The following is a 12,674-nucleotide window of genomic DNA, read 5'->3' as shown; positions in this document are numbered from 1 at the left end:
GAAATATGCACACAGACCAGCCACTGTCAAGAGAAGCATGGGTTGGCCTAGAATGAGATGGGAACGTGTGTCTGGGCCCCACGGGGAGCAGAACCAGCACTGTGCTTTGAACGTGGTAGATGCCAGTACCTTCCTGCTGAAATAAATCAGGATCCAGAGAACTTCATTATCCCCTTGAGAGAAGAGGGTAACTTTCGTGTCATGGACACGTGCTGGTGACACATGCATCACGACACTCAGAGGGAGCATTTCGACCTTTCACATTGAACATTCCTGATCAGCAGAGAGGGGAGGTGTGATCCTGCCTGCTGCTTCTGGGCACATGCTGGTGTTGGATTTCCACTTCCAGTTGAGAACGAAGACTCTAATAAGAATTCCCTTAGCCTTATTCCACAATTCCTCCGTCAGGTGAGACCTGGTCTCGCAGGCCAACTCTCTCCCTGGTAGGGAATGAAGACTTCAAATTCTCTTACCCCCAGGCTGTCCTACGAAACTGAATGCCAAGTGTCCTCCGTGACACTATGAAGGTAACAGCAGGTGCCGGACTACTACTTACTCTGCCCAGGCTCCGGGCTGAGGGTTTAGATCCTGACAGTCACAACAGCAAGCATGAGAAGAGCTAGCAGGTACTGAGTGTTGGGGGGGCGGGGGGCGGACCCTGTTCTAACCAATTGAAAAGCTTTATCTCCTCTGATCCTCACAACTACTGGGAAGGAAAATGAGGCAGTTAGCGGTTAAGTAACTTGCTTGAGGTCACGAAGCGGGCCAGAGGCCATGCCAGGATGGTAAAGCTCAGATGGTTTGAACGCTGAAGCCCACCGTCTTCACTAGAACCTATCCGGCCTCCCTAGGCACTTCCACTGAACGCCCCCCAAATCCTATCGTCATCATCTGGATAAGAAACCAGGTTCTAAAAGGCGAAGTTACTTGCCTGAAGTCACACAGCTGGGATCTGACACCACAGCCCATGGCCTTGTCCACTCCGTGAGCGGCCTGGGGAGCCTCCGTGCTGTCACGTAGCACAAGCCTTAGCTCACGGGCATTGGGAGGGTACAGTTTAAGAATCTGTGGTTTGGATTTCGGAGTGGGGGACACTTGGGAGAAGTTGAAGGGTTAGTTTACCGGGCACGGGTTAGCTTTCAGATTTTTCCTTAGGGGAAAGGGTTAGTTTACCAGGCACGGGTTAGCTTTCGGATTTTTTCACAGTTCCTTAGGGGAAAGGGTTAGTTTACCGGGCACGGGTTAGCTTTCGGATTTTTTCACAGTTCCTCAGCCAGAGAGCGCCAGGACTACACCTCGAGTCTGACAGACGTGGCTTTACGGATTCACTGCACTGAGAGACGTCCACCATGGGGGCCTGTGGGGTGTCTCAGTGGGGGGGTGTTAGAAAAGTCAGGATTTGGATTTGTGTTGGGTGATTTGGGGGAGGGTTTAAGGAAGCACAGCTTGGCTTTGGACTAGATGCTGTCGGGAAGTGGGACTTGATTTTGTAATTGGGGGTCTTAGTAATTCTTATCGAGATGGAGAGGAGTCTGTGTTACGGCTCAAGCTATAATCGGTAAAGAGGCAGCAGCTCTTGTGTTGGGTGGGGTCAGTCCTCCACGGTTTGGTCAACATGCGTGTTATGTCTGCGTTCATGCGTGTCAACGGAGTGGTCCCGATTGTGTCGGGATCTATCGTGGTCAGAGTGGCCCTGTCTGATGCTGACGTGCCAGGAGCCTGGTTGTTTTCAGCCAGGCAACACCGAGGCCCAGCTCTGAGTGCCAGGCAAGCTCCCAGCTCTCAGGGGCGGCTTTTTTTTTTCCCCCCATTTTTTAGAAGTCTTTCAGGTGCTAGAATTACTTAAACCTCCTCTACACTGTGACAGGCAGCGCCTTCTTTGGAAATGGAATCCCTCTTGAACTGTTGTGAAGCTATCAATCTACATGGACCAAAAGCAAGGTTCTAAGGCTGACCAGGGAAACCCAGTAGCTAGAAAAGACACTCTGTTGAAGCAGTTTCATCTTTTTAAATTTTAATTAGTGAATTAATTTATTTCTAAAGTTTCAAAAAAATTTATTCATGTAATCTCTATACCTAATGTGGGGCTTGAACTCATGACCCGAGATCAAGAGTCCCATGCTCTTCTGACTGAGCCAGCCAGGCAGCCCCCACCCCCCCTTTTTAAGCAGTTTTATTTTTCATGCTCTACATGGCATCAAACAATTGTTTGAAATTTTCGAAGATTTTTTTTTAAAGCAAAAGGGATGTGAAGCCAAATTTAACCAGGCATCTACCAAGTCCCAAACACTGTGCAAGGGGCGCTTAACCTATTATCCCACCACCCCGAAAGAAGGAATCCCAATTTACAACTGAGGGTCAGAGGCCTTGGGAGGTCTAAGGACACGCCCAAGGTCACACCATGGGTGGGTGGTAGAGCTGGGATTTGAATCCAGGCCACCTGAACTCCAAGCCCAGGCTCTTCATTGTACAGAACTCGTGTACTCCAAAGTGTCCTGACATGCCACAGCAACAGAGCGGGGGCTCCTTTTGTCAAGATCTGACTTCCCAGCGGTCACAAGGTACAAAGAGGAAGCCGAGAACCACATCCACGAACAGACCACAGAATGTTGGTATCGAAGGTTACCTTAGGTTACCTTCTACTTTCCGCCAGCAGGTGTATCTGTATATATGCATATACAGACACTTACAGAGATATACACACATACACAGTTTGTAAACACACACACACACAGATACATACACATACTTGCACACACATGGAGTTGACACCTCACCTATCTGGAATTCAGCTATCCAGCGCCCTCATCTATCCGGGACACAGCCGAGAAACAAGGAAGTAAGCAAAAAAGGCATCTGAGCAGCCAGATTAGATGTTTTCAAAGTCCATGCACTAAAGCTCATGCACTTAACTCCTAGGAAAAAGCTTAAAGCCCCGACTCAGAGCTCGTTTATTCTCATTTTATACACAGTTCAAACAAGCTGGGTCAAATGAGACGTTTGACCCGGAATTGCTCTACACAGGCGGGCTGGTAAGAGCAGGAAAGACAGACGACAGCTTGATGGCAAGGGATGAGGAAGTAATATTAAAGTAGACACATAAACCCTGGGGCCATTTGAAGCAGGGCACCGCAGTTGGCTCTGAGAACACACCTGTACCCCAGAGTACTTAGTAAGCAGGGCTGGATGCCCTCGGAGGGGCTACAGTTTGCTCATTCGGGTGTCTTCATGGAGGGTGGGGATTGCGTTCTGGAGAGAGTTCCATCTCTCTAACTAAAATAAAAATTAATTTTGACTGAAGGACTGAAAGCTAGTGGTCACTGGCCACCTACGGAATTTAGGTCAGCAAACCTCCCCCACTCCCTTCCGTGCAGTTCTCTGCCAATTCACACCTTCGTTACTGTCAGGACCAAAGGCACCTGAGCTTGTGCTTCTCAGTGTGAACCCCCCACTCCTTGGGAAATTAGGCTTTCCAGAACAATCCACCCTCTTGCAGCATCTAAGAAGGGAGGCAATAGTCTTTGAATTTCATTCATCCTATTTTCCTTCCCCTCTCTGGTCATTCCATTCCAACTCGATGAATGGATTTTTTTTTCCTTTTACAGGCCTGAAGCCGGACGTACAGATCATAATTATATTCAGTGTGAATCAGGACTGTCTTTAAGAGATCCCAAAATAGACATGGGGACTGGCAAGATGGGCTCAAAACCAACCGAGGTGCCTCAATCATTGCCTCCTATTTCGCACAGCGAGATTTAAAAAAGAGAGAGAGGGAGAGAGAGACGGTCACACCACAACGGCACAGCACACCTTCCCTGTACCAAACCCAGCAGCTAGTTGTCTCGTTTTAAACAGGAAGTACCAGTCACTCTACATGGATGGGCTGGCCAGCGGGACACATGGGGTTTCAACGTTACCTGGCATGGCATCCATGGAAATATAGGGCTCAAATGGCATGGCCTTCTTCCGGTTCCGTGTAATTAAGAAGACGCCCAAGAATGCAATGAGGCACCTGAGGAACAGAGATAAAGGAGGGAGAGAAGAAAGGCCCGAGTGAGGGCGGGAGGGCTCGTTTTCCAACTCAGGTATGGGAAAAAGAGAGAAAGAGGGCTGCGGGCTGCAGAGGGGGGCTTGCTGCTGAGCCTGAGATGGGCAGGGAGCCGACACGGGATAAAGAACAGCCTCGCACGCCTTTCAGAGGAGATCGGGCGCGTTCAGGGTGGTATGGCCATAGACCTCGCACGCCTTTCAGCCTGCACCGCGTTAATCAGAATAAATGAGACTCTCCTGGGCAAAACTCCCATGGCTCTTCACTTCCATTCAGACTGTATCTTAGACACTCACCTTAAAAAATATTTTCTTAAATAAAAAAAGTTCTTTATGGCCTAAATTCAATCAATACAGGAGGAGAGAAAGAAAAAGTTAGAAAGTCCCTGAACTCCCCCTGCTCCCACTCCCCCAGGTAGGGGTATATTCTTCTAGAGTCTTTTTTTGTTCTTTCCCCTAGAACTTAAATAAGCACATTTTCTAAAAACTGAGGTGTCATTTACATGCAGTAAAAGGCACAAACCCTAAATGTAGTGTTTGAAGAATTTTACCTGTATAAATGGTGATCCTGTGATCATGACGCAGGTCAGTAGAAAAGACGTTTCCGTCCCCCCCCCAGCCCAGAAAGTTTCCTTGCGCCCCTCCCGATCCATGCTAACCCAGAGGAAGCCACTGTTCTGACCACTATCATCCAATATTTGATTTGTCTGTTCTTGAATTTTTTTTTATTTTTTTAAAGATCTATCTATTTATCTGACAGGGGGATGGGCAGAGGGAGAGGGAGAGAATCTCAAGCAGAGCCCACGCTGAGCGCAGAGCCTGACGCGGGGCTCGATCCCAGGACCCTGACAGCACAACGTGAGCTGAAACCAAGAGCTGCACGCTTAACCGACTAAGCCACCCAGGCACCCCACCCTGTTCTTGAACTTCTTATAAGTTAAATCATACGGCGTGTACTCTGTCTGGTTTCTTTCCCTGGTAAATATTTTTAAGGTTCATTTGCTTTACTGTATGTATTAGCAGTTCCTTATTTTTACTTGTTACACTGAATCCACCGTCTGAATGTACTAACTCATTTGTTCCGCACTCTCCTGTGGATAGACATTTGGGTTGTAACCAGTTTGAGCATATGATGAATAAAGCTACCGTAAATATTCAGGTACAAGTCATTTTGTCAATATACGTACCCATTTCTTTTGGGTATATATCTAGATGTGGAATTGCTACGTCCTCGGGTAGACTGTACATTTTAAAAAATGTAACTTTTTCCATTTAATGTGTCCTAGACATGGCTCTTTGTCAGCATCGATAGACTGGCCTCAACTTTTCAAAATGGCAGCACAGTACTTTATTACATGGATATACGGTAATTCATTTAACCTGTATTCTACTCCTGGGCATTAGGCTAGTTCCAATTATTTACTTATACAATTAATTTCTAAATTAATTAACAGCCTCATACATGTGTCTTTGTGTCCCATTTGGAATGTTGCATCAAACACTGCTCATTTACAATTTTTCCTGACATTGCCAAACTGTCCCCTGGCATCACAGATCCTCTCAGTGTGGCAGAGAGCTGGTCTCCTCATCCTCTTGCCAGCATGGATACTACCAATCCTGTTAGTTTTTGCAAAATGATGGCATCTCATGTGGCTTCAAAATGCATTTCTGTGATCTGGGGTGAGGCGGAGAGGCTTCTCATGCGTCAAAGTGGGATATCTTAGAAATGACAAGGAGATTAAAGCCCAAAAGAGAAGAAGGGGGAAGGAGATAAAGCCCTTTGGGGAGTAAAATGCTCATTCATCTCTGGGGGACAAAGCTCCAAATCCTGGCTGTTCCCCGGGCTCTGGAGGGCTGCCCGAGAGGCAGAGACAGCAGTGGGGCCAGAGTGGCAAGCGCACCGGGAGCAGGGAGCAGGAACTCACCCCAGCGCAAACATGCAGATGTGCAGGGCGTCCTCCCCAACGAAGTCCAGGTAAAACACTGCGCCTGGAGAGGCAGAAAATGGCAAACAAGGGTGAGCTGTTTCAAATCACCTTCTTGCCCGTCTGTCTAGGATTCGGCAAAGCTCTCCCCACTGCAGGAAACCAAAGTGGTCAGGAGCCTGATGACCAGCAGGGTACATGTTAGAAGAGTGGAATAAAAGCCATTTGGGGGGACAGATGGTCTTCTCTTTCTCCTCCTACACCCCCCCATTTTTTAAAGATTTTATTTATTTATTTGAGAGAGAATGAGAGCTATAGAGAGCGAGCACACAGAGACAGAGAGGGAGAGGGAGAGAGAGAGAAGCAAGCTCCCCACTGAGCAGGGAGCCCGATCTGAGACTCGATCCCAGGACCCTGGGATCATGACCTGAGCTAAAGGCAGATGCTTAACTGACTGAGCCACCCAGGTGTCTCATACACCCCTCTTATCTCTTTTTTTTCTTAACTTTTTGAGATAATATTAGACTCACAAAAATAATACAGTTCACATGGACCCTGCACCCAGCCTCCCCCAATGAAACATACCAAGAACGAAACTGTAGATCTTACTTGCCAGTTTTTACACACCCCCTTCACCTGTCTTTTTTTCTTTTCTTTTTTTTTTTTTAAGATTTATTTGTTTGCTTTAGAGAGAGAGAGAGAGAGCAGGATGGGAGAGGGGCAAAGGGAGAGAGAGAGATAATCCCAAGCAGAAGAGAGAGAGAGATAATCCCAAGCGAAGAGAGAGAGATAATCCCAAGCAGACTCCGTGCTGAGCATGGAGCCCGATGCGGGGCTTGATCCCATGACCCCGAGATCAGGACTTGAGCTGAAATCAAGAGTCCTACGCTTAACCAACTGAGCCACCCAAGCGCCACTCTCTGGTCTTTCTTAAGAAGGAAAAGCAAGCCTTGGAGTTAAGCCGTCAGAGCCTTCTAACCTGGCGTGGCCAGCAGATGGCAGGCCTGCAGCCTGCTCCTACGAGGCGGGAGTGACATGGCCTTGCCACCCTCACTGCCCTGCGGCCAGCCTCTGTCTGGACTCATTTCACCTCCACGGGCTTCGTCCTGATCCTCACCCCGCTTCTGACTCCATCACACTGTTGGCTCTTCCCTTCAACCTCACCTGGACCCAAGTTCTTGACCATGACTTAAATCCTCACACTGGGTTCACTTTCTGGCTGCTCTGGGCCAACGACCCACTTGATCCCCGGTTCTGCCCATTGCACAGGCCCTGGTAGCCGTGTGCCTACCGTGCTCCCACCTCTATGGGCAGGATTTGAGCAGCCCTTGTCTAAAGTGCAAAACATACTGTTTTACAGCCAGGCTTTCCTCAGAGGGAGGCGCACTGGCTCTTACTGGTCCATTCCCTTTGAAGATTTTCCTCTTCACTGCCCCTTAAAAACAAACACAATCTGATATGCTTGCAGCCTCTGAAGCCACCTAAGAAAGAAAAAAAAGTAGGAGTGGAGTAGAAGAAAGGGGGAATATAAAAATGATGACAGGTTACCCACCACCTATTATGTCACAGATGTTCATTTAGTCATAACCTCTAGAAATTATAGGAAGAAACCTGTGGTCACTTAGTCAGTGGAGCTAGCAGACAATGACAGAAGTTGTTAAAGAAACCTTGTACAAGCTGTACTGAGTACATACTGGACATTCAATTCTGGGAGGTGAGTGTTTTTTTTGTTTGTTTGTTTGTTTTTTTAAGATTTTATTTTTTTATGTGACAGAGAGACAGCCAGCGAGAGAGGGAACACAGCAGGGGAGAGGGAGAGGAAGAAGCAGTNTTTTAAGATTTTATTTTTTTATGTGACAGAGAGACAGCCAATGAGAGAGGGAACACAGCAGGGGAATGGGAGAGGAAGAAGCAGGCTCCCAGCGGAGGAGCCCGATGTGGGACTCGATCCTGGAACACCGGGGATCACGCCCTGAGCCGAAGGCAGACACTTAACGACTGCGCCACCCAGGCGCCCCGGGAGGTGAGTGTTATTACTCCCATTTTATGAATGTGGAACCGAGGCTCAGAGAGGTTAAGTGATTTTCCTAGAGCCACACAACTCTGTGTCTGTGCTGGGGCGCAAACCCACGTCTCTCTGGCTCGAATGGACTTTCTCCATGAAACCATATACAACTCTGACAGGTAGGACACGTCAGCAGAACTGGCCTTTGACAGAGACAGGGCCTCATCCCTCCACACTGGGGTAACGTCGCCGCGGCTAAGGCAGGAGACGGAAATCTAGCAGTCGCCACCCTTACCTGCTGTGATGGCAATGGTAGTGGACAGGATGTAGCCCACGCTGGCAATCAAAGAGGAGTCGTACATCTGCGAGGCTTGACTTAAAAACCTTCAATACAAGAGTACTCAGGTCAGTGGGCATGTCAGACAGGCTGAGGGGAGAGTCGGTGACAGTAGGCTCAGCTTGAAATAGGAAGACAACACATGGAAGAAAGATGCCATCCCGGTGCGTCTCTGGGCCTGGGGTCCACGCTTCGCTCCCATTTGTCCCCTGGACACACAGCCTGCCGTTCACCGCCATTCCCCAGGGCGGCCATGCCTTCCCGGTCTCACGCCTCTGACCACAGGGTTCTCGTCGCCCGAAATGCCCTTCTCCTCACGTCGGTGTTCCCTGCAACTCCACCCCTTCCCTACAAAGGCCCGTCTTGTTCTCGCAAACAGTCCAAGAAACTCTTACAGCCCTTATCACATTTTGCCTGTCACTGTCATTATTTTTTTTTAAACACATTTTCTTCTTAATGAAAAAATAATGTGCTCACTGCAACGAATGCAGGAAAAAGAGAGAAAAAATTAGAATCATTCCTCCTCTCTCCACCTACGATCTACACACCCTCGTTTCGGAATATATTCTTTGTCCATTCTCTACATAGTTGCTTGTGTCATGACAGACTTCCCACTTGACTGTACTCGTCCGTTTACAGGTCTGGGAGTGCTCCGAGGACAGTGACTGTTGCTCCTGCCTCCGTGGGGCCCTCGGTGGCTGTGTGGGTGTGCGGATGTGTGCTGACTGGGTGAGTGGGAAGCTCCCCAGGAGGCGGGCGGGGCACTGACTCTCCTCTGTAACCCTGGAGTGCTCAGCATGGAGCCTGGTGCTGGGATGGCTCGGGGTGATGACCAGAATCTCTGTAGTAGGACTCAGGACAGTAATAATCCACATAATAATAGCCATCATAACCGTGAAAGAGGCTGAGATTTTCGGGAGGTTATCCTGGGGACGGCACCGAGAGCTTCATGCTTCTCTTAGAGAGGGGCTGCTGTTGTTCTCAGTTGTGGACAAGGAATCTGATCTTACAGAAACTAAGGCAGAGGCCTGGAGCGGAGGGGTGAGGGGCGAGGGGCGAGGGCCATGGGATGGGGAGCCTGATGCCAGGGTTCACATCTCAGCCCTGCTCCTTCGGTTTCTCAAATGCAAAATGATGATGGTATCATTGGCTTCAAAGGGGTTTTGTGGGGGGAGTCAAATGAGTTTAAGTTCATGTGAAAGTGGGGTGTGGGAGTGGCTTCCCCTGGTGCCCCCACAGCAGCGGTCACTCCAACAACTGCTGGAGGCCGCCGCTGGGGGACGATAAGCCCAGGCCGCCAGGGACCCGGGGCCTGCCTTGCCCAGGATCAATCAGCCTCGCGTGCCACACTGAGCCCTGTGCCATTCACCTTCCTGTCCCCAACAGGGCCACCCCAGGCCCTCCCCGGCCCTCTGCAGAGCATTGGGTCTCAGATGGGAACAAGGCCCAGCCCTACCTTCAAGACCACCGCTTCTGAGAGAGAAACGATCCTCTCACTCTGGGGAAGATTCCTTGAGGACAAGGAATAACAACTTGCTATGTCCCGCCTAGTAGACAAAGAGGTGCCTCATGGGGACCACACAGCTTCTTCTAGACTCCCCGAGACAGACGCCTGTCTTGGAGCAGGGGGAAATGAGGCTGCCTCTGATAGCACGCGTCTCCCCATTTGAGGCAGAGAGAAAAAGACGTCCGTTGCAGGTTTCGTCTTTCAAGCGGCACAGAGTCCCTCCACGGGACAACTCAGCAAATCAGCGACCACTCCCTCCACAGTGTGTGCTGAACCCTGGTGACAGGCTGTGTCGGAACGTTCTCCCCTCTCGACAGCTTCAAAAACAAATGAAATCAGGCCCAAGAAATGGAAGATACCCCAAAACGTGGAGAGGCCCAGCAGGAAAGACTTAGGAACTCACGCGGCCTGGTAGACAGCTGTGGCCACCATGCACACGAACATCACGTAGAAGATGGGGTAGTCGAGCTGCAGATTGCCCTGTATGGACAAGACGAGCATCCCGGCCACGGCCTTCACCGTCACCACCGTCATGGAGCCTGCAGAGGGTGAGCGGGGACGAAGGGAGGCCGTCAGACCCTGAAGGTCAGTTTACGACTCCAAAGGACATGGTGAAAAAGATGGAGGGAGCAAGGGCAGGGCCGCCCCAGGGATGGCGAAGACGCCACAGGCAGTGGATCTCACGCTCTTTCCGCGACCTGCCCCGATCCGCGTGCTCCATCCGAGGAGAGAGGGAAGGAAAATACCCACAGGCGCTTCCCAGTGTCACCTCTGAACTTCAGCAAGAAAGGGCATTGAGTTTCTGTCTCTCAACAGCAGAGCAATGGCCCTGTGCCTGGACCATGCTGGGAGGTCAAAATCACCCTTAAGGGATACACGAACTTTCTCTGAGTATCATTTTCATGGCAATCACAGGGAAAAAACATGTGGTGTGTCAAGAGCTCTCTCTCTCTCTTTTTTTTAATGCTCACTCACTTGTATTTTTAAAAAACATTTCATTAGACAGAGCTCTCCAAATGTTTTGGAACCCTACCTTTAGGCACATGCACGTACTTTTCCAAAATATAGGTGTTTGTGCATTTTAAACTGATTCACACGTAACACTGTGCTTATAGGGCATGCACCTTACAAAGCAGGGGCCGGGATATCACCGCTCACCTCACCGTGGAGACCGCTGCTTTCCCTGGTGCTGCAGAAACGGCTGCCAACTGTCCGACTCCCACTGCCCAACCCCCTCCCGGCCAAAGCAGGAGTTCAAAGAAACCGGGTACCCAACTCTGGGTACAAATGAAGCCCCTTATTCTGGCTGAAGGGCTCTGCTTTCCTGTTTTTCTCGGCTTCTGCTCGTTTTCCCTCTTGCTAACAGCCCATCACACACAGCGGCTTCTGGGCCCCCCACAGTGACCTAGATGACCGTTTCCAAATATCAGCAGTCAGTTAGGACAGGCACTTTCATGAGGGTGTCCGTGTTAGTGAGAAGGGGACAGAGGGAGAGTGGCCAATGTGCCTTAGAACCTTCTGGCCTCCCTAAACGCCAGAGAGGACATTTGGGGACCGTGATGTTCCAATCTACTTTGAAAACAAGATCACCAAGGATTGGACCACTGATATTAGCTACTCCAGGGACAAATGTCTAAAGTGTTATGCTCAGTGAAAGACGCCGGCCACAAAAAGCCACATATGACAGGGTTCTGTTTATACTGTATGCTTTCAACAGGTGAATTTTACGGTCTGTAAATTATAGGTCAATAAAGGTGTTTTAAAAATATCAAAATAATGGAAGCTTGTCCTGCGGTGGCCCCTCTCTCTGTGGCTGAGGGGTGGGGTGGAGTGGGGGCTCGGTGTGGGAGGGACAGAAGAACAACAACAGGTCCTGGGCCCTCGTGCCCATCTCATTTAACCCTGCTCTCCCCCTGAGGTCTGGGCGTTCTATGCCTATTTTGAGAGGACAGTGAGGCTTAAACAGGAGGGAGTCGCCGCCCAAGGCCAGAGTCCCCAGGAGGCAGCAGGAGTGTGTCCCCACCTCTCCCCTGGAAGCTCGGGTACTTCTCACAGCTCTGTGCGGGGTCAGGCCTCGCCTCGGTCTGACTGGGGAGCCGTCTCCCACCTGGCACCCACCCCTCCAAAAGGAGAGAAAAAAAGCGAGAGAGCAACCTGGGTTCCTGCTTTGGAATCCAGAACTCGTTCCTAGCCTGACAGGTTTACCTGAAGCCCTAAGGACTCAGTTGTCGGAGCCTGTCCGCCTTTACTTCTCTGAAATCACCTCTTGCCCCACCTCACCCTTCCTCTGCCATCCTCTTCACCGTGACCCTCACTGCCCCAACGTGTCTCCCTTCTATGTATTCGTCTACTCACTTACTGGCCGCTCCTCCCTTCGGAACAGAGGCCCCCCGAGGGCAGGGGGCTGTCTGTCTTGTTCACCCCGTGCCCGGTTTCCGGCACCATTCCTGGCACAGAGGGGACTCTGGGCGTTCAAGCAAGGCCACTGAACACAGTCAGCTGCTGACAGGACTGACGGAAGCCGCCTTACATCTGCGGGGACCTCGTGGTACTACCAGGCGGTGGCCACATGCAACCACCCAGACCCCCACTTACCGAGTAATGCCACCAGGAGAAGAATCACGATGATGTTGTGGGCGTTCTTCTCCTTGTAGAAGTAGAGCAGGGAGCAGAACAGGATGATCTCCACGAGCTACGGACAGCAGCAAGGGGTGGTGAGCGGGGCAGGGACCCGGCAAGACTGGGAGACGCTGGGCGGTCAGCGGGGCGGGGACCTGGCAAGACTGGGAGACGCTGGGGGGGGGTCAGCGGGGGCAGGGACCCGGCAAGACTGGGAGACGCTGGAGGGGGGGG

The 12,674-nt window shown here is 50.5% G+C and overlaps 1 protein-coding gene across 4 annotated transcripts in view; it reads right to left on the bottom strand.

The window, feature by feature from the left end:
* Positions 1–12,674, bottom strand: part of NIPAL3 (NIPA like domain containing 3) — a 51,313-nt gene that overhangs the window by 4,410 nt on the left and 34,229 nt on the right. For all 4 annotated transcript variants that reach the window (XM_011228599.3, XM_011228595.3, XM_011228583.3 and 1 more), the window contains 5 exons: positions 12,417–12,513; positions 10,225–10,360; positions 8,273–8,361; positions 5,973–6,036; positions 3,918–4,012 (listed from right to left, as the gene is read on the bottom strand). In XM_011228599.3, coding sequence (XP_011226901.1) covers positions 3,947–4,012; positions 5,973–6,036; positions 8,273–8,361; positions 10,225–10,360; positions 12,417–12,513 — 452 coding nt within the window. In that variant the 3' untranslated portion in view covers positions 3,918–3,946. The remainder of the gene's footprint in view (positions 1–3,917; positions 4,013–5,972; positions 6,037–8,272; positions 8,362–10,224; positions 10,361–12,416; positions 12,514–12,674) is intronic.

The sequence above is a fragment of the Ailuropoda melanoleuca genome, chromosome 2, assembly GCF_002007445.2.
Source record: "Ailuropoda melanoleuca isolate Jingjing chromosome 2, ASM200744v2, whole genome shotgun sequence".
Taxonomy (NCBI): Eukaryota; Metazoa; Chordata; class Mammalia; order Carnivora; family Ursidae; genus Ailuropoda; species Ailuropoda melanoleuca.
This window is presented reverse-complemented; position numbering and strand designations above follow the sequence as displayed.